We start from the raw sequence: 22,029 nt of genomic DNA, 5'->3' as shown, positions 1-22,029 counted from the left end.
GACAAGTTTCTTACATTGTTGTAGTTTCATCTAACGTGTGTGTTGTTGTGTGTTACATGTTTAAAAATGTTTAAACCTGCCAGATGCAACCGAAGCATTAGGTGATCATTTGCGACTTATTATAAAACTATGTACATTATGTTGGCAAAAGTTTTGGGACGCCTGCCTTTACATTTACGTGCACATAATGACATCCCATTCTTAATCCGTAGGGTTTAATATGAAGTTGGCCCACCCTTTGCAGCTATAACTCTTCTGGGAAAACTTTCCCCAAGGAATGCGTTTATGGGAATTTTTGACCATTCTTCTAGCAGCGCATGTGTGAGGTCAGGCACTGATGTTGGACGAGAAGGCCTGGCTCGCAGTCTCTAATTCATCCCAAAGGTGTTCTATCGGGGTGAGGTCAGGACTGGTTGAGGACAGGTTGTGCAGGCCAGTCAAGTTCCTCCCCACCCCATGTCTTTATGGACCTTGCTCAATGTGGCTTACCTCAAACTATAATCTCTCGCCTGCAAAATTGTTCAAAATGCTGCAGCGAGATCACATTTCTCCCATTTTAGCGACTTTGCATTGGCTTCCTGTTAAGTTCAGAATCGTTGGAGTTTTTGTGTACAAGGCTCTTAGCTCTTATATCTGGTGTTGCACCAAAATACATTAGTGATCTTCTGATTCCTTACACTCCCCAAAGGACTCTTAGGTCTTGTAATCAGCTTCTTTTTACTGACCCACATTTTCGCTGTAAAACTAAGGGTGGTCGGGCCTTCTCTGCAGCAGCACCTAAACTCTGGAACAGTCTGCCCTTCAATGTGAGGTCTGCTCCTTCATTAGCCAGCTTTAAATCAGCTCTTTAATCTCATCTGTTCTCTCTGGCTTTTGATTCGATCGCTATTGGTAGATTTTTAATGTGTTTATATTATGTATCTGACTTGTTTCTTTTTATGCTTTCTTTTTATATGCACATTGTCTTACTGTACAGCACTTTGGCGCAACTCTGTTGCTTTTAAATGTGCTTTAGAAATAAAATCTGACTTGACTTGCGCACTTGTGCACAGTCATTTTGGAACCGGAAGGAGCCATCCCACAAAGTTGGGAGCATGAAATTGTTCAAAATGTCTTGATATGCTGAAGTATTAAGAGTTCCTTTTACTGGAACTAAGAGGCCAAGCCCAACCCCTGAAAAACAACCCCACACCATAATCCCCCCTCCACCAAACTTTACACTTGGCACAATGCAGTCAGGCATGTACCGTTCTCCTGGCAACTGCCAAACCTAGACTCGTCCGTCGGATTGCCAGACAGAGAAGCGTGATTGGTCACTCCAGAGTCTAGAGCTCTAGAGTCCAGTTGCGGCATGCTTTACACCACCGCATCCGACGCATATGAATTGACTTATTGCACAGGTGGCAACCTATTACGGTACCATGCTTGAATTCACAGAGCTCCTGAGATTCTTTTACAAATGTTTGTAGAAGCTGTCTGCATGCCTAGGTGCTTGATTTAATACACCAGTGGCCATGGAAGTGATTGGAACACCTGAATTCAATGATTTGGAGGGGTGTCCCAATACTTTTGGCAATATAGTGTATGTATGTGCTTTGAAAAGTAAACAGACGTACATACAGTTAAGCAACAATTTGTAGACGTAACTCTGATACAACACTTCCTTGTGCTTCCACAGAAGTCCCAGTCAGAGGAGGGGAGCTGGTCACAGGTGAGAGTATAACAGTCCACACAGATCTACACTAATTCATTTCTAGCACTTACTGTATTCAAATTCATTAGCAAATATATTTGCAATGGCTGTCTAAGGTGCAGCTGTACAGAAACCAAATGGTAACACTTTACAATAAGGTTCATTAGTTAACATGAACTAATAATTAATTGCACTTTTAAAGCATTTATTTATCTTTGTTAATTTCAACATTTACTAATGCATTATTAAAATCTTGCTAACATAGCACGGTAGGTAGAATGCACTGTGAACATGAACAATCCATGAACAGCTGGATATTTAAGAACTAACGTTCACAAAGACGAACTAATGCTGAACAGAGGTGTTGTTCATGGTTAGTTCATGTTACCTAATGCATTAACTAATGTCAACTAATACAACCTTATTGTAAAGTGTTACCATATTATTAATGTAGACATTAAATGTATTAATTGTCTGTGTGTGATGTCACATCCACATTATGACGTGAATATGTCAAAGTCAGCAATTTTTGTTTCATATCTACATGAGGATACCTGGAAGGGATGTGATATAACCATTCGCCAAATACTGCTTACATAAAGCAAATGCAGAAATTGTGGCGTATAATGCACATCCTTTAGTTTAAAAGTAGTGAATCTGCTAAAATTTTATCATGAATGAAGTTTTAAATAATTAAGATTTGCTTAATGTTTCAAAAAGTCTGTTATGCTTACCAAGGTTGCATTTATTTATTTGAACAGTAATATTATGAAATATTATTACGATTTAAAAGAACTGTTTGAATTTTTTTGAAAATGTATTTTTCCTCCTGTGATACTGAAGCATCATTTTTAAAAGCCATTACTCAAGTCTAAATTGTCAAATGATTTGGTGCTCAGTAATTATTATTGGTGTTAATTTATTTATAAAAGTTCTAATTATTGTCAATGCTGAAAACAGTTTTTGATTTTTAATTGTGTGGAAAACGGTACTTCCCCCCACTTATTTGACACAGACAGGTTTTGTAACATGCCTTTAGAGTGAATTTTGATAAATGTAATGTTTAATTGATATAAATGTATTGAAATATGAAGTTACAGCCAAATGAACATGCAAGTAAGGTTTTAAAAAGTGTGTAGACCACACAAAGTAGCTTCAGTCCTTTAGTCTGAAACGCACGGTCATTAAATGTAACGTGTCGTGCGTGCGACGTAGACGCTGGCATACGGGGACATGAACCACGAGTGGATCGGGAACGAGTGGCTACCCAGTCTTGGTCTACCTCAGTACCGCAGCTACTTCATGGAGTGTTTGGTGGACGCGCGCATGCTGGACCACCTCACCAAAAAGGACCTCAGAGTGCATTTAAAAATGGTGGACAGTTTTCACAGGTCAGCAGTCCAAGAACATTGGTGTCAAACGATTCATATACTTTACATTTGAACTCGCGTTGATTGTAATATCTACGTATCATTTGTAACAGAACCAGTCTCCAATACGGCATTATGTGTCTGAAGAAGCTCAACTACGACAGGAAGGAGCTGGAGAGACGCAGAGAGAGCAGTCAGCACGAGATAAGAGGTAGGTAGAAGCCACTCTGTAACAGTGCCCCGGGGCCGCCAGCAAATGTGTTTGTGTTTATTCGAATGAACAAGAACACCCACTAGGATTTCGTGTTTGTATTGGCATAGACGTGCTGGTGTGGAGTAACGAACGGGTGATTCGCTGGATCCAGAGCATCGGTCTCCGCGACTACGCCAACATCCTGATGGAGAGCGGCGTGCACGGGGCGCTCATCGCACTCGACGACAATTTTGACTACAGCAGCATGGCCCTGCTGCTGCAGATCCCCAACCAAAACACTCAGGTGTCCCTCCACACACACAAACACGCACCATGTTTATTTTGAGGGAATAATATTTAATTGTCTCTTTTCTCCCACAGGCTAGACAAATCCTTGAAAGAGAGTACAACAATCTGCTGGCACTGGGAACAGAGAGGCGATTAGATGAGGTCAAGCACTAGTTTGTTATTGTTGTTTTTTTAGAACCGAACAATCGACAACGGTTTGTTCTAAATCCTTATTGACCTGCATTGCTGTGTACTGCTGTAACTTCTTCATAGTCTAAAAGTTCCAAACTAAACACAAGAAGGCTGAAATTTGAAAGAGTTTGAGATTAGGGTGTTGTATACTTTAGTCGAGCTGCATAAAAATACAAATCTAGGTTAAAAAAATGACTGAAAAGCTTATGAGGATTCATAAATTCTAGGTATATTTATTAGAATTTAATCAACATTTTGTTTTTTTTTTGTTTTGTTTTTCCACTGACCTTGACAGTGCATTGTGCCAATGTAAGCTTACATCAATCGCACAGCAAAGCTAAAAGCACATATATAGTTTATGTAATTATTTGCAGTGCAAAAAAGCACTTTGGTCTAAATTTGTCTTTGGACCATCCGTAGTGCGACGAGAAAGACTTCAGAGGGCCGTCGTGGAGGAGGCAGTTTCCTCCGCGGGACGTCCACGGGATCAGCATGATGCCCGGCTCAGCAGAGACCCTGCCCGCAGGCTTTCGCCTCACTGCCACCTCCGCACACTCACGCAGACTGCCACCAGAGGGTGAGATGCGCGCACGAGAATTCACACTGTACTATCCGTAGCAGATGTGGACAAACAAAGCACAAAAGTCGGCTAGGGGGGAAACTGCACGTGGTTAAAAGTGCTGTGAAACGGAGGCTATGTTTGAGATGGAATACTAGCGTTGTGCTCACTGCTTACTTGATTGACTTTGTTGAATGAAATATTATTTATTTAGCTTTATATATACATATACACACACCGACCTAACATTATAACCACCTTCCTAATATTGTGTTGGTCCCCCGTTTGCTGCTAAAACAGCCCTGACCCGTTGAGGAATGGACTCCACTAGAGCCCTGAAAGTGCGGTGTGGTATCTGGCACCAAGATGTTAGCAGCAGATCGTTTAAGTCCTGAAAGTTGCGGTGGGGCCTCAATGGATCCTTGTCTGTTCAACACATCCCACAGATGCTCGATCGGATTGAGATCTGGGGAATTTGGAGGCCAAGCCAACACCTCAAACTCATTGTGGTCCTCAAATCATTCCTGAACTATTTTTGCTTTGTGGTAGTGCGCATTATCCTGCTGAAAGAGCCACAGCCACCAGGGAATACCGTTTCAATGAAAGGCTGTACATGGTCTGCAACAATGCTTAGGTAGGTGGTACGTGTCAAAGTAACATCCGCATGGATGGCAGGACCCAAGGTTTCCCAGGAGGACATCGCCCAAAGCATCACACTGCCTCCGCCGGCTTGCCTTCTTCCCATAGTGCGTCCTGGTGCCATGTGTTCCCCAGGTAAGTGACGCACACACACCCGGCCATCCATGTAATGTAAAAGAAAACGTGATTCATCAGACCAGGCCACCTTCTTCCATTGCTCCGTGGTCCAGTTCTGATGCTCACATGTCCATCGCTTTAGGCGGTGGACTGGGGTCGGCATGGGCACTCTGACTGGTCTGTGGCTATGCAGCCCCATACGCAACAAACTGCAATGCTCTGTGTATTCTGACACCTTTCTATCAGAACCAGAATTAACTTCTTGAGCAATTTGAGCTACAGTAGCTCGTCTGTTTGATCGGACCACGCAGGCAGCCTTTGCGCCCCACGTGCATCAATGAGCCTTGGCCGCCCATGATCCTGTAGCCGGTTCACCACTGTTCCTTCCTTCGACCACTTTTGATAGATACTGACCACTGCAGACTGGGAACACCCCACAACAGCTGCAGTTTTGGAGATGCTCTGACCCAGTCGTCTAGCCATCACAATTTGGCCTTTGTCAAACTCGCTCAAATCCGTACACATGCAAATTTCCTGCTTTTAACACATCAACTTTGAGGACAAAATGTTCACTTGCTGCCTAATATATCCCACCCACAAACAGGTGCCTTGATGAAGAGATAATCAGTGTTATTCACTTCACCTGTCAGTGGTCATAATGTTATGCCTGATCGGTGTGTGTACATATATATATGTGTGTGTGTGTGCGCGTGCGCAGGGCTGTACAGCTGCTATGAAAAAGTTGTGATTTAATAAAATAAACACAGTTGCACACGTGATTATTTGCACGTGTGTGAGACAGAGTGGTTTGTTTGTGTGAAGTGAGCGTTTGTTGCGTGCTTGTTTGTGTATGAGGTTAATCTAACATTTAATGGCGTTTTACTCCAAACTCCCTTTCACAACGTCTGTCGAGTGCTTGAAATAACTTCATTTTGTGATGCAACATGGTTTTATATCACAGAATGAGGCAGAAATTATATTTTAATATTCTATACAGCGATAAAGGCTATGTCGATTAGCATTGCATTAAAAATATACTTTATTCTTATGAAAGTAACCGAGATGTCTAGAACACAGATAATCTATCTACTGTTGCAATTGTATGTTTATTCTCTTCATGTTTAATCAGTCGAAACGTCTGTCTGTGTTTTATTCTGCTACAGCGATAGCTGGAAGCCTATTTCCTCGAATATCATAAGTTTTATGAATTCTATGCGTCTTACTTGTGGACTTTCAGCACGAGGGCGCCCTCCGGCTACCAGTATGAATGAAACACATGACACAATAATGCTAACAACACCCTATTTTGGGTGAAAATCTGAAAAATTATACTTTCTCTCTCTAAAGAAATGTGAAGTAAACATGCATTTCATTAAGTTTGTCGAGAAGTGTACAGGAGGTACATATTATATATATATATATATATATAAAAAAAAAAAAAAAAACGTTAGACCTTTCTTGATAGGAAAACCAAGTGGTATTATAAAGTTCTCAGCCAAATGGATGGATGTTGTTTTGAAATGTTTTGAAATTTGTGTAAAAACATTTCTTGTCAAGGTTTGTATTTTGTGTGCCCTGTATGGAACAATAATGTGCGTCGTCAGTCACATGCCTGTTTAAGCGATAACCGCACTTCTTGTTTTCAGAGATGGGACAGACTTTTTATACTTGTGCTACAATTGTGTGGCCTGTGCTACTATAAAACTTATTTTACAGTTCAGGGCTGGGAAAAAGAATGGTAATTTATGCAATTAATACTTGTTATTCAATGCATTAAGTCATGCAGGTGTAAGTGTATTGAAATCAAATGGTTTAAGTTATTTTTCCGAGTTATTGACAGAAACGTCAACAAACCATATAGAAAGGCACAGCTAAATGTGATATAAAGGATTGAAATATTGCAAATACCGTTGTAAGAACACTTAAATTGAAAGTTGTTTTGTAATGTTTGATAATTGTTAATAAATAATGAATAAAAGCTGATATTTGCTAATTTTTTTAGTTTAGTCCTGGCTTTCAGTTATACTGTAATGTTCAATTGTTAGAATTAGTCTAAAAATAAATATATTAGATACATATGTAAAATAATCTGAATGTATTTATCTATAGTGTGATGTATTTGTGTAGCTTTAGTGTGTAGTATGCTATGCTTTGGTATTATTTGAAAGCTGAATTTCCAGCAGTCATTACTCCAGTCTTGATTGTCACATATTTGAGAAATCATTGTAATTTGCAGAGTTGCTCTATGAAAGTAGAGCAGATGATAGAATATTTTTTGTGTCAGGAAAAGACTGCTGTGGTGTTTTTGCCCATTCAGACGTGGGTGAAGTAATCCACGAATACATATTTTGGCCAATATAATAGGTTATCAGGGTATTCCATGTATTAATTTGTTAAAAGCTGAAACATTATTAGTAGTACGGTGAGACACTATTCCAAACATAGCCAGTTACACACAAGCTTCACCTCGAGACGGACAGACAGATGCACACACACACACACACACACAAGGTTGACTGTGTTTCTGTTGTTTTTTTATGGACCGCTGCCGGGTAGTCCTGTACGAGGCGATGGACGACAGTCCTGACGACATGTATTTGGACTGGTTTCAAGGTCAGATACGACAGCGCCTCCAAACGTGTGGCATTCCCAACCCCCGTCCCTACAGTGCAGTGTGCTCGTATCCCCCCCTTACGTGTTCTCAACGTCTCCTGTCCTTTCTCAACCGTCAAATGTACCTGTCGAGTGTATGTCAACAGTGATTTGGAGTAGCATCACGGACGTCAGTAGGTTAGACAAAGTATAAATGTACGACAGGGAAAAAAACGAACGAGATATTTGTAGTAGCTCTGCAGTTGGCACTTTTCACGAAGATGTTAAAAACGAGTGTAAATGTTAGGTAGTTATTTAATTCGGTGCACATGTCATTGCCATTCTGGTAAAGATCCTTTTGGGAAGCCGTCTTTAAAGTTCACTCGAATATCCAGTGGCAGCGTGCTACGGTGGGTTATTTTCACTGCACTATGTGGAGCAGCTCTTTTTTCTCCCCATCCTTTGCGGCGGGCCTGGTTCATTTACTGAGGTTTGAGTTTCTGTCGCAGCTGTGGCGAGCCTATCCAGTAGCATAGGGTGAAAAAAAAAATCCCTCTCCCACGCAATACCAAGTGTCTGCACTGCTCTGCGTTTCTGTGAAGGGTATTGGAGCATCAAACGCGAGTCGTGTCCACGGATCTTTTTAGCACCCCCTCTGTCTAGGTACAGATGGGGAGAGCACGAAGAAACTCGGATGATTGCTTGTGTCTCGGAGGTGGATATGGAATTGTTCTTCTAATTGTTCTTCCAGAGCTGGCAGTGAGACGTGCAGGAGAGCAGCTGCCGAACTCCCCGCCGACTAACTATCGCGACAAGAAGGCCAGGGTACCGAGAGGAACATTTTGCAGATGTTCCGCCCTAATTGCAGAGCGACTTTATCTTCAGCCTGTTCTCCACCCTCAGGTAGCGACATGCTGAAGATCTGAGTGCTGTTGTTTTCTGGAGATGGGTGTGGAAGTGGTGGCACACCTGAGGTCAAATGCCTTGTGTGTTAGTTAGAGATGGTAAATCAGGGTAAGAGGAGATAATAAGGCTCTCTTGGCAGTAAGGAAATTACATCCGACAGACATCGTGATGTTCCTCTTCCAGGGGAAAAACCTGTCACGGGCACATGGGGAGATCTTTGACCCAGGCCTGGACAAAGCCATGAGATGTTAAAGGTTGGCCTTTGAGGGCGACGGAGATTGCGACACCTGCTTCAGTGCGGTGTATGTGTGACGGGAAAAGGAACGTGTTTGCGCTATGGTGTGTACAGACACATTGTTCCCTTTGTTGTTTTGCAAACGTGTGATGTTTTGTGCAGGAACGAGAACATTGTCTTTGGTACCACAAAGGTCTATCTGGCAGCAATTTTAGCATGTCGCGACGATTGATAGAAACACTATAGGTCAACACCTACTCGCAGGCAGGTTTACAAAAGGTGCGTGGCATCAAAGCGGTTAGGAAGCTGTGGTGGAATATGCGTGTTCTTGAATGCTAAGTAAGTCCCTTTTGTGTTTATAGATGGCATTGAGTGAGTGAGGTAGTTAGTTAGTTACTGCTTATGAACTGGTAGATTTACTGAGTTGTGTTCATTGATACTTTTTATTATTATTGGCCAAACACCGGTGTGAAATTTGTGGGAAAGTGATGACGTCTCGTATAGTGCAGCTACAAATTAAGCATGATGGCAAAACGACTCTGAGGCATTATCTCTGCAATGCTTTTGGCATTGACACCAAACTTTGCATGTGATTGTCACCACAACACATCAATTTGGTCGGAGTGCCACTAATTGGACAAAATGGATAAAGCATTAAATCATATTAGTAGTGACTGTAGTAAAGATTTGTCATGATTTTGACCTGAAATCATGTTCAAATGTTTGGAATTGAATTGTCTTGAACAGTTGGTCTGATACTCCCAGCCATGTTGGCATGACTTGTGTTGTTTGTGCTTGGCCCTGACAATTGCTGCCTGCAGCTATATTTTGTATGATTATTATTATTGTTTTTGTTATTGGAAGAGGAGTGGCTTCATGGTTTGTGGCTTACTATGTGGACAGGACAAAAGCCCTGATTTGTATTGGTCTCATGGGCTGAGAGCTCATTGCCTATGAGGTACAGCAGCTACCTCATAGGCAGTGCTGGAGAGATTGACCGGTCATTACATATGTGCGGCAGTGAGTGTTGCTTGGCATTGTGGTTGAGTGTGATTTTATAGAGTGACAAGTAGAGGGATATCATTGGCTCATTATGTTGTGAGTGTAGATAACAGAAAATAATGACAGTGGTTTGACATGTTTGTTTTGGACAGTGTATGTCCCATAGTAAGATTGATCATTCATGAATATTTCTAGTGCTTTACTTGAGGTTGCTTAGGTGACCACGGGTTCTTTGAAAAAAGGTGTGTAACTGCATTTGAATGTATGTATTCATTCATTTATTTATTTATTGAGGAGGTGTGAGTCCTGTAACATTGTGAGGATTGGTGTTAAGTGGCAGATTAGGTGTTATTGGTGCTGGAGAAGTTGGAAATGTGAGAGAACGGAATGGGGGCTGAAATTGTAGCGCTGTGGCTGGAATGATGGAGAGAGCTGTGTGCAGGGATTTGAAATTGTGTTTCTGGAGGAGCGCAGTGTTGGAAACTTTCCTCATTGCAGCAGAGACCAGGAGATGTTGGGATATCTTTCAAGCAGACGTTACTTATTTGAGACACGCGCTGTGCTTTGACTGTGGTCATCCAAGTGTAACAAAAACGGTATAAATCACTGTAATGTATCCACATTTCAGGGGGAGGGATTGACACAGTAGAGGAGGAGACAATCTAAAGAAAATGATGCAAATGTTGTGTGTGTAAAGACACCTGCCCCCAGACTCCAATCCTAATCCAATCAACCTAACGATTACAGCGGCTCTGAGAGCCATTAAAAACAAAAAGGTGAGAATCTGAGTAATCTGGCTCATTTGATTTACAATAAAGAGAACAGGAAGTGGCCTGGTAACTTTGGATAACAGATGTCATCATCTTTACCTTCAATGCTATGTACTTCCCTTAGTTTTAAACAGATTCTTGAGCGCCGACCCTTGTGAAAGACACAAGCAGCATGTGATTAGTAAATTGGAGGCAGGTGCATAGAGTTGTTGAGTGAATATGTAGGCCAGCAGAGACAGTGATACCCCAGTGTGAGCAAAGATGTGTGGGTAGGTCCAGGGTGAAGCCAGTGAGCTTGAGAGTGTAGTCCCATCCACAAGAGCATCGAGGAAGTGAAGGCAGAGAAAAAAGTTTTTAAGAGTAAAAGAGAGAAGTTACCTTGGTGGCCTGTCGGTGTGGTCTGCTCGGTGGAGTCGCACAGGTAGACTCACTGGTCTTTACACAAACCGTTCTTCACACAACGAGGGATGAGCACGACGACTGCCACTACAGCTACACTGACTGCTTATGTACCTGCTACCTCGTCATCCGCAGCTGTGGCTTCTCTTCAATTAACCAATTGCACGCTTTCTGCCAAGTCACGTGACGCTCACTGCACCTTTTCCCCGTTAACAATCACTAACCACGGCAACTACGCTCTCCGCCTACTCCCTACCCACAAACAATGACAATGGCTACTATATGTTCCAAGTCAATACATTCTTGGCCCACTGTTCATACACTCATCTCTGTGAGCTCTCAACATGTGCTTTCTTTCTCACAGAAGCACAGATGAGCACTGTTTGATTCATGTCCCCCCTTTAACACCTTTCCTCAGTGTCGCTGGATCTTCCTGTACTCTGTGTTTGGATATTAACCACTTACACCACACCTAATACACTAACCGTGTCAGTGTTTTTTTGTCACATTGTGCTGTACTGATATCTTTCATATCACCTCAAATACAATAAATATCTACGAAAACCAATCAAGCCACTTGAGTCTCCATTCATCCTACATGCTATAAACCGCCTTGTGTATGCATACTTTTGTTTAGCTGTTTTTCTCTCCCCACAACATTTTCAAATATGTGTAATGGCACGCACGTACGTGCACACACACACACAACAAATTCTCATGATGATGACATCATACATTTTCAAACATTCATAAAGAAGTGCTTCTCAGCCTGAAAGGTGGAGCACAATAGGATGCCTCAGCACACCTCCAAAGGGCCTCAAGACATTTTAGGTACTCTCAGTCTGACTTCCGCACCTGAGAAACACATGTCACTTATGAAACCCATTCACACGATGGATGGATGTATGGATGGATGGCTGGCTGGCTGGATGGCTACATGTAAGGCCAGACAGACATTTTTTAACTCACTCACTCACTGTATATCTTTGTTTCTGTGCAGTTGGAGCGGTACAGCGTCTGGACAGCTCCACTGTGAGGACCTACTCTTGCTGAGAGCGCCAAAACTACACGCTGTGAGTGACTCCCATACACACAAAACAACCTCCCATCACTAAAGTTCAATCAATAAACCCCTTAAGTAACACTTCTTCAATTGCGTCAATCAACTGACACAAGTGCACCGGCATCTGCACAACAGCATTTATGCTATTCAAACATACTGGATTCACATTCGACATTGGATTCTGATCGCATCGACCGTATCTTCAAGCGAACGGCAGTGACACTCTTCTTACATGTAACTACACCTTCAGTCAACACTATTACATGGCTCTAACACTACAATGACATTGTATCACAACTGGAATATCACCACAAAAAAAAATTCCCATTTTTATCCAACCGGCCTCCAATTGCCAGCAGCTCCTGACACAAGACAACACAGCTGCCTATATTCAGACAAAATTCCTCCATCTCATACAGAATCTACTTGCTGCACAAATTGCCACACGCTTCTACAAAACATTGCAGTTCCTGAAAAAATCTTACTTGCGGTCCTGTCAAAACAACACAAAGCTTCGTTGTGGACCCCCCCAGCATACAGCCGGTGAGTTGTGTGAATCTACTGCTCCTCTACAGGCTCTACCTGTGAAAGAGAAAGAAGTTTGTATATCCAAACAAGCAGTAACTGCACCTCAGACACAACTCTGATCCAACTTGCCACCCCCTGTACATCTTCAGAACATATTTCAAGCTTTCATGAATGTGGGCGAACAATCCACAAACGTAATCGCACATCAAATCAGTCAGCTGATATTGCAGCCGGCAAGCACTGAAGGTCGAGCACGCGGCGGTGTTCTGCTCGGGGCGTAGTCGAGTCCAACGCTCTGATTGTGGGTGACTCCGTAATCACTATCATTAGCAGCAGGCCTACAACTACGTGCTGCTTTCCTCAAGCAACCGTTTCTGATGTAAACAGGGAAGAACAAACACAACACTTCAAAGAACATAATTACTTGTGTGTGTGGGGGGGGGGGGGGGGGGTTATATTCAGAAAAAGCAGTCACAACTCCTTCAGAAGGATTTCAATTAACCCTTATGTGGCGTTCACACCGGACGCGATTGACGCAAATAAGTCGCGCTATTCGCGCGAAGGTGCACGCTTGAACATTTTTTAGTTTACTCGCTTCATTCGCGTGTGACATTCACTACACAACAGACGCGAATTCGCGTCATGGGAGGCGGCTCGTCTTGTTGAGAAATGGCTGACATGGGCTGTGTTTACACATATTTTTTTTGTTAAAATCTACTGTTAATGTGTGACAAAACGTAGTTTTAAGACTTTTTCAGGCGATAATGTAGTTGTTTAAAGCTCAAATCTGTGGTTTATTTATAAAAAGTATGAGTAAAAGTAAAAATGCCTATTTGAACATTTTATCTGCCGTTTTCGGAGTTGTGAGATCCAGTGGATCAGCGGCACTCCGCGCTTGTTTACCCCGGCGAGAGTAGCCATTACTCGGCCAGTCCTTCTGCCGTTGGCTCTGATGTCTCTGTGGTGTCTCGAGCTATAATTCGTCTTGTGTATATGTAACGGCCGATCTTTGGTCTCATGGATCTGTAATTTGTTCCCTGGCAAATCGTTTAGGCTGAGGGCAAAGTGAAGTTTCATTACTTTTTATTTTTAGGCTATAACTTTACATTACAGTTGTAGCCTATTAGCACTGACTTTGAATGTTTGACTGAATTGTTTGCTTTATTTCATGTATCATGTTTGCTTTATTTCATGATCAAACATAAACTTGCATTTAACAAAAAGAGACTGGGTCATTTAATGTTATCACAGTGATAATCATATTGTCTGAACCAGATAATATACAGATTTTCTCCTCATTGTTGTCACTACTAGAGCAAGCTCCTGATTGGTTAACGCGGCACGAATATCCGCCAAAGTTCAGATTTTTCAACTTGAGCGATTCGCGCGAATCACGCGCTCAATTCGCGTCACAGAATGCCATTTCATGTCTCTGCATTGACTTAACATGTAAATCACTCACGCGGATTGAGTCATTCGCATCTGGTGTGAACGCACCATTAGAAAATTCTGTCATTCATCAAGGAGACAACTCCACACAACAAAAACTAAGATGTTTTCGAGGTTACTCGGTCTAAATACATGGCTGCAAAAAAACAAACATGAGTGGACTGAACTTTATTGACAACAACAATCTTTTCTGGAGTCAAAAACAACAGTTTCAATCAGACAGCCCAAACAAACTTGGAGCAACCATGCTTAAGCACACTATCTACTTCTCCCTCCATCATCCTTCAGCAGTCTGTGCCACTCCACTCAACCAAAATGACACCTAGAGAGTGTCTGAATGACCACAGGACTTCATCAACAACTACTCCAAAAGTCCACACCCGAGGACAACCTCCCAGAAAAAAATGAGAGAAGCCAGGATAACATACTTTAGCCTCCAATAACACCACAGCCCCTCTTGCCAGACACATTATCCCTCTCTGCAAGAGAAAATGGAGGAACTGGTGTATGCTGAAACCAAGCTCTCCCGCTCTATTGCTGCAAGCCCACAGATATCAACAAAAAAGCGACAAGCCCTCCTCCTCCCACCACCACTTGAGCTTCCATTCCACAAACTGGAGCGGTTCGCTTGTGCTCATTCTGGGTGCAAGCGCATTACTTATCGCGGTTGAAAATCCAGTGACTGCCTCTTCGTCATACGCTGTCGTTGCTCGTCTCTCAAACGTGCGCAATACAACGATGCCGTCCCGACAAAGGCTTATTGCACGCGGCTAGTCCACGGAGCTGACTCTGTTGTCGAGCTCCTTTCCCTTGTTGTTTACCCATCCTCGTGTCATTCCAAAACTGCTTGTATTCATGTAAAACGTGTCTTTCGTGTCTCTTTCAGAGTCGTCCGACCTTCAAGTTGGCCCGAACAAACCATTCTGATGAGTCACACTGCCAAGAGAACAACGGAAGCCTGCGGAGCACAGGGCGAGGAGGTGACGTGAAGGCGTGCCGACCTCCCCCCGTCCCGTTCCTCCGCGCTCGCCGCGGATGCCGACGCGCTCTCGCCCTTTCTATCTTTTACGCCACGCGCCACCTTCGGCTTAAGTACTGTGTATTTCTTCTACAGGGGATGTGTAGGTTCAAATGTAAATCACTATAAATAAAGCTGTTTTTATATATAGAAATACATAAACAAATATAAATTAATATATATACACGTCTATATAAAAAGATAAACGACGCGTTAAGACTTTGTGCGCGTTGCGTCTTTTAACGTCATGGTTTTGAACGATGCTGCTGTTCCCGCTTTTCCCCTACACCCGAGAGACGCTTTCCACACGCTGTTGCTTATCGTTTGCTGCTTCGTGCGTCTTCAGGCAAGACCTGGTTTGCCGATTGGAATCCCCTCGCCCTCCCCTCAAAAAATACATAGGCTACCCGACACACCGAGTCTACGTTGCGCTACTTTTTCACTCTTAGAGCACATGATATGTCTGTTCCCCAACCGTTCAAAAACTTACATCTAATCGGCAAGTAGGTTAAACGTACAGAACCGAATATTGTTCATAAACTCAAATAATATTGCCTGGGTCTTCGTTTCATCCGTCATCAATTCGTGAACTGGATCGTGAAAAGCGAATATGACATACCAAAACCTAAATGTGACTTTGCGGCGGATTTTGGGGAACTAGCCCTACTGAAACGCGATTGGATATTTAACTCTCGTGTTGACTTTAAAGAGAACGCTCGCACGTGTTATTGTTTGATTTGATTAGAAAGAATGTAAAACGCGTATAGTTCGCCATCTAATCGTTTCCCATCATGGGTAGCGCCGATCGGTTGGCCTTGTCTCGATGGTGTCTAAAAGACAGGCTTAGCTCGTAGTGATCGTACACTTACTTGCTGTGACTTACTTTGGTGTGAAACTGTTTCCAACTCTTGTTTGTGTTCAAAACGCAGGGAACACCTCTTGTACAGCCCTCCACTTCCTGTCTTTGAGTTATTTCTGACACTTCGACAGTTTGTACATCCCTGTTTTGCACGCACAAAGAATCGTTTTATTTTGTGTCCATTTTTTATTTATTACTGATTGTATCTTGGTCAAAACTATGTGGTGATCAAAGACATTTTAATTGTCAATAAAAGTACAGTCAAATAGGTTTTCTTTATAACAATCATTGTCAGAAATCTTTTTATAATGCTGACACTACCCTGGTACCATGCGCAATACATTACATTTCGCCTCCATATTTATAGTGCAGGGTGAATCTCACAAAAACATGTCCAGCTTATATTTGAACGGTAAAACTTTACAACAAGGTTTAATTTGTTAACATTACTTCATGTATTAACTAACATAAAGATTAACAAATACAGTTACAAATATATTGCTTTGTTACCGTTAGTTAATAAAAAATACAGCTGTTCATTGTTTGTTCGTGTTACTTCACAGTGCATTAACTAATGTTGACGACAAACTTTTCATTTTAATACTGTATTGGTAAATGTTGCAATGAACATGAACAAATATGAATAAATGCTGTCGAAGTGCAGCTCATTGTTAGTTCATATTAACTATAACTAATGTAGTTAACTAAGGAAACCTTATTGTAAAGCGTTACCGTTTTAACAATCAAAAGGAGGAAAACAATATTTCACTTCATGACAATGGAGCCAATTTTTATGTCTACTTTTTTTTCTTGACTTTTTTGGTTGTCAAACTATAAAATTTGAATAAAAACTACTAGCACAATTGTTGGTGCTTTGACAATTGGGGTGCAAAAAATAATGCTACATTATAATAGAAAAATATATATATATTTTCTACAACAAAAAAATTGTGTGTAAAATATTGTTTCTCTTTTCTCCTGATATTGGGGTGAAATAAATATGAACCGGACATAAATTTTCTTTACATTTACCTATTCAAAGTCATCTTAACTTGTTGACTGATGCTTATTTGGTCCAACAAATACAAAACCTTAAACAAATAGAACATATCTTATTAACACGCATCAATTACTTTTTCTTTTCTTTTTTTTCTTTCTTTTTTACAATTTAGTATCATTATTATTACAAAATATTATGGCATAGTGAGGAGTACATTCTATTTGAAACCATGTTTCTCTAATGCAAATCTTCACAGAATCGCGTATTTTACAGTGGAAGGTGGCTCTGTGTGTGTGTGTGTGTGTGTGTGTGTGTGTGTGTGTGTGTGTGTGTGTGTGTGTGTGTGTGTGTGTGTGTGTGTGTGTGTGTGTGTGTGTGTGTGTGTTTACGCACATCCATATCTGGTGGTCAGCTATTTATCAGGTTGTTTTACACTTTTTCTCAGCATCTTCTCGATGTCCTTAAAGACCTCCGGATCTTCTAGGGTGGGTGTGATCTATGCATTTCACATAACAAACATCAAAATTTGAAAACTTTGCTGTACCGTCATATTTTTACAGAACAAGAGCATTTGCAGCTGTCCATCTATTTAATTAACAACAGTTATCGCGTCAAGAAATTACCTTATAAGGCTTGTTGTTCACCAGGTTAGCGAGAGACGATCGTGGAATTTTTCCTGAACGGGTTTTGGGAAGAGCTTTGACAAAAGCAACATTCCTGAAAGCTGCCACCGGCCCGATGGTGTTCCTCACTAATTTCACCATCTCATTCACCAGCACTTCTTTACTCTTCTGACAGTCTACAAACACACACACACACAATGGAATCTCTTTACTTTCAGCCAACACGTAACAAAAGTCTCATCCCTTGTAATAAATATATAGTGTTCCTTTTCTTCATTCCTCACCATTCCTGAGCACACATAAAGCCAGAGGCACGTGTCCCTTCAGGGAGTCCTCCAGCCCCACCACGGCACAGTCCACCACAGCAGGGTGCAGCAGGATGGACTGAAGGAGGCACACAAACACACACGGTTTGTTAGTACACAAATCAAATCACTTTATTGTCACACAGCCATGTACACAAGTGCAACAGCAGGTGAAACAAAGATGCTTGTGGATGTCATTATCTGTGTCGTGAGTGAGACGCTCCCTCTCCTCGCACCTCTTCAAGGGCCCCGGTGGACAGCCTGTGACCCGCCACGTTGATGACGTCGTCGGACCGAGACATGATGTACAAGAAGCCCTTCTCGTCCACAAACCCTGCGTCCATGGTGTCGTAGTAACCCTAAGAGGGAGCACAATAAAAATACTTTTCAATACTTTAATACAAACGCACTTTCATGGACTGATGTGCGTAATATTTCTTTGATCCGCTGGATGGCGCTGCACCCCATAAAAGCACAAATCACTATTTCATAACGTTCCATTACATTTTCCTATGTATACCACGACAGTGGAATATAAAGGAAACTCCTGAAGCCTTGAAATTCTGTTTCAGTGCTTACGTATTCTCACGACACTGTCTGTCAGATTCTTATATTCAGTTCCAACAAAAACATACACTTGTAGTTACATGTAAAAAAACATTACTTCTCCCAAACATTGTCGGTTCATTTCTCACCCAAAGCTAGCAAACTCTATGCCTTTCTGATACTCACAATATCATGCGCATATGTGTCACATTATGGGACTTTTGCGTCCCTTTTTAAAGCCTCAAAGTTTTAGTTCCAATTCATTGTAACTAATGCGATGGAATAACTAACTTTTTCTTGCAGGATTAATATTTATATGATTTTGAAACCTAACTGTCCCCAAACCTTGGGCCAAACTCAGTGTATGTGCCTGAAACTGAATCATGTCTGAATATAACAAAAGGAGAAATGAAACTTGGGGACACGGCTACACAGCTATCTAAGGCACTATGACATACTGAGTAATCAACAAACTAATAAACCCATTATTTGGGTACATCTAAGTTTGCTTTGCCAGTAACAGAGAAGAGGCGTGGCGTGGGGGGGGGGGGGGGGGTGCTGAATTTGCACATATACAAATCATCCAAGAGAAAAAGATATGATGATATGAAGTAATGAAGTAATATGCCATGTTACCTTTGATATGTACCTAATATCCTATATCAGGGGTGTCCAATCCTGCTCCTGGAGGGCCACTGTCCTGCAGAGTTTAGCTCCAACCCCAATTAAATACACCTATATCAGCTAATCAAGGGTCTTATTAGGTATACTAGAAACTTCCAGACAGGTGTGAGGCAAGTTAGAGCTAAACTCTGCAGGACAGTGGCCCTCCAGGACCGAGCTTGGACACCCCTGTCCTATATAAACTGTTGTATTCTTTTTGCTGGTGGGATTCTCTCTGAAATTGGTCTCCAGCCATGATTAAAGAATATTCAAAGGCATTGCCTGGAGTCTAATTATTGTTGCGCGGCAGGTTAGTGGAACACTAGAGATTTTAATCCCAAGTGATAGTCAGGGTTCCCACTCTTTCACGAACACCAGATTCAAGGACTTTTTAAAGCACCTTTTATTTTAAATCAAGCACAATAAATACAATAAAGATGGGTGTGTTACTGCCAATATATCAAATACCTACTGTACCGGCGTCTATCATTAATGCAGTAACGCTAAGGCATATACTGACAACTAAAATACAATTTCCAAAGAGGAAAAATTTCCAATTTTACAAAATCCAATGAGGAAAGAGGCTGGTGTACAAGAGCGAGCGAGCGAGTTTTAACGAGAGATGCAGTTTGCAGCTCTTATTCCTGCTTTTAACATTTATTTCACACTAGTTTTAGTTTTCTTTTTTATAAATCATTACTTAATTAAAACATTGAAATATAGAGATAATGTTGAATACATGAATTTTCCAATTAAATTAAAAGATATGGACAAGTTAATTGTTAGGAATTAAAAATATGCAAAATTATTTATTAAATCACCTGTACATGTACCTTTTTAAAAATCAATTTGAAGGCTTTTAAGACCTGCATATATTATATTTAACATATATAATCGTTGCCGTAATAACGGCCCAATTCAAATGTTTACGTGCTTTTCTTCTTTTTATTTTTTGATCTGTGATGAAATATTGCTCTTGTAAATACTTGCCAGAGTTTCAGTAAAGAAAGTCTAGATCTTTAAAATGCAACCATACGGTGGCCTGCAGTGGTCAAAAAGGGTATGAACAGTGAATTTTGAAGTGATATATTCTTGAAAACTCAGAGATGTGGATTGGGACAGCAATTAAATTACCACACAAAACCTTGGTGTTTGTCTAAATTCGGTCTGGGATTTTTACGCAGATGGTGGGAGAAAAACACTGACATTCTGGATTCAGATGGCAATAAAATCAAAATCAAAAACTAGCCCCTGTCAATGATGAAAATACCTTACGACCCCACAAGAAACAATTACCATCCGAATAGGGCTTTTGACAGTAGATGGCGCTTATGGAACAGCAGAAATATATTGATATAGATTCCTCCCGTAATGCTGTTTTGTTCTGGCTTTGGCAGTGCATGAAGGCCAATTTTTGTTATAGCACCATGCCACTCTAACAAAATGCTGTTCATGCTTAATTCAAGCACTTTCAAGGACCTATGTTTGTTTCCAAGTACTTTCCAGGCCTTGAATCCATGTGTCTGAAATTCAAGAACTTTCAAGTACTTTCAAGAAGTGTGGGAACCCTGGATAGTGTTCATAGGGGGGCGAGATGTCATCTGACTCGGAGTGAGGTTCTTAGACGGGGTTCTGATGCGGTCAGGTAGCAATAATTCGTAGCTACACTTAGGTGTCAACTAATCAGAGTGGGAGACACCTGAGGATAATATTGCAGGTGTCAGGGACACCTGGGTTAACTTAGGTCAGAATTTCTACCAAACTAACTACATAGAAATAGCAGTACTTCATACTTCATTAAATTATGAAAAGGTCTTTTACACTTTTCTATTGTCATTACAATCAGCGTGTGGATTGAATGCAGCTGGCGGCAGCTGAGATGTAATTATCTAAAGCACATGCTGAGCACCGTCCTGTGATGGGATTATGACTGTCCTGCCTGATTATTATCAAAAGAAACTAATGTAGACAGCCTAATCAAACTGCGCGTAAGAATCTCGGCCTCGCACGACCACGGGGCGCACTCAAACCTTCTGACGCAAATTGGATCGCTGGCCAACTTCCTAAAGTTGGGTACGCAGCTTTCATATTACGAGCATTTGTGAGGAAAAACTAATCGCTGGACTCTATTCACTAAATATTCTGTCTCTGACAAAATTCACTATTTAATATTTTACACATACAAATTCAAATCACAAACTTTGTGACTTTGTCACAAAATGTTCTTCGAATATTTTCTTTGTGGCATCTCATTATTGGGGGATGGTCTATGCCGGATAAACCGGCCCCTAATCAACATATACAAACATAAATTGTGACTGCTCACTTTGCATGTCAGTCCCTTCCTGTCTATCTGAGTGGGAAGCTTTTGCCCACCAAAACTGGGCCCAGACATAAAGGAACAGTTCACCCAAAAATTTTAATTCTGTCATTACTTACCCACTCATGTCGCTCCAAACCTGTAAGACCTTTGTTCATCTTCAGAACACAAATGAAGATATTTTTAATGAAATCCAAGAGCTCACTGACCCATCCATAGACAGCAATTTAATTAACACTCTCAAGGTCCAGAAAGGTAGTGAAGACATGGTTAAAATAGTCCACAAGACTCCAGTGGTTCAACCTTAACGTTATGAAGCGACAAGAGTAGTTTTCGTGCGCAAAAACGAACAAAAATAACGACTTTATTCAACAATTTCGTTCTAGTTAAGGTTGAACCACTGGAGTAACATGGACTACTTTAACAGTGTCTTTACTACCTTTCTGGGCTTTGAAAGTGTTAATTAAATTGCTGTCTATAGCACTATTCGCTAGGGGTGGGAATCTTAAAGCACTTAGCGATTCGATCCGATTCCGATTATGGGAGTAACGATCCGATTCCCAAAACAATTCTTAACATACCATTTTTGGTAACTAATTATCCTGCTGTGCAAATACATGAACTTTACATTTTAACCAAAAATTGAAGCTAATATGAGTTTTGTTTTTAGTTAGAATATCTGTTTGACAGTATTGCCATA

The 22,029-nt window shown here is 41.3% G+C and overlaps 2 protein-coding genes across 3 annotated transcripts in view; one reads left to right on the top strand and one right to left on the bottom strand.

Annotated features, from left to right (window-relative positions):
* The window catches only part of ppfia2 (PTPRF interacting protein alpha 2), a gene marked incomplete at its 5' end in the record, with an annotated part of 199,406 nt that extends 183,254 nt beyond the window's left edge, over nucleotides 1-16,152 (top strand). The window contains 9 exons of the mRNA XM_079817863.1: nucleotides 1,679-1,711; nucleotides 2,909-3,084; nucleotides 3,177-3,274; nucleotides 3,385-3,560; nucleotides 3,638-3,706; nucleotides 4,157-4,313; nucleotides 7,608-7,664; nucleotides 11,956-12,028; nucleotides 14,882-16,152. Of these exons, the coding sequence (XP_079673989.1) occupies nucleotides 1,679-1,711; nucleotides 2,909-3,084; nucleotides 3,177-3,274; nucleotides 3,385-3,560; nucleotides 3,638-3,706; nucleotides 4,157-4,313; nucleotides 7,608-7,664; nucleotides 11,956-12,008 (819 nt within the window). The 3' untranslated portion in view covers nucleotides 12,009-12,028; nucleotides 14,882-16,152. The remainder of the gene's footprint in view (nucleotides 1-1,678; nucleotides 1,712-2,908; nucleotides 3,085-3,176; nucleotides 3,275-3,384; nucleotides 3,561-3,637; nucleotides 3,707-4,156; nucleotides 4,314-7,607; nucleotides 7,665-11,955; nucleotides 12,029-14,881) is intronic.
* Nucleotides 16,048-22,029, bottom strand: part of acss3 (acyl-CoA synthetase short chain family member 3) — a 51,884-nt gene continuing 45,902 nt past the window's right edge. The window contains exons 13-16 of one of the 2 annotated variants that reach the window (XM_079817864.1): nucleotides 18,037-18,159; nucleotides 17,780-17,879; nucleotides 17,496-17,671; nucleotides 16,048-17,368 (exon numbers count right to left, since the gene is read on the bottom strand). In XM_079817864.1, the coding sequence (XP_079673990.1) occupies nucleotides 17,285-17,368; nucleotides 17,496-17,671; nucleotides 17,780-17,879; nucleotides 18,037-18,159 (483 nt within the window). In that variant the 3' untranslated portion in view covers nucleotides 16,048-17,284. The remainder of the gene's footprint in view (nucleotides 17,369-17,495; nucleotides 17,672-17,779; nucleotides 17,880-18,036; nucleotides 18,160-22,029) is intronic. The other variant, XR_013816578.1, reaches the window with a different exon arrangement.

Source organism: Gobio gobio (genome assembly GCF_949357685.1).
Source record: "Gobio gobio genome assembly, chromosome: 5".
Classification (NCBI taxonomy): Eukaryota; Metazoa; Chordata; class Actinopteri; order Cypriniformes; family Gobionidae; genus Gobio; species Gobio gobio.
The sequence above is the reverse complement of the archived record's forward strand: the minus strand, read 5'-3'. Positions and strand labels throughout refer to the sequence as shown.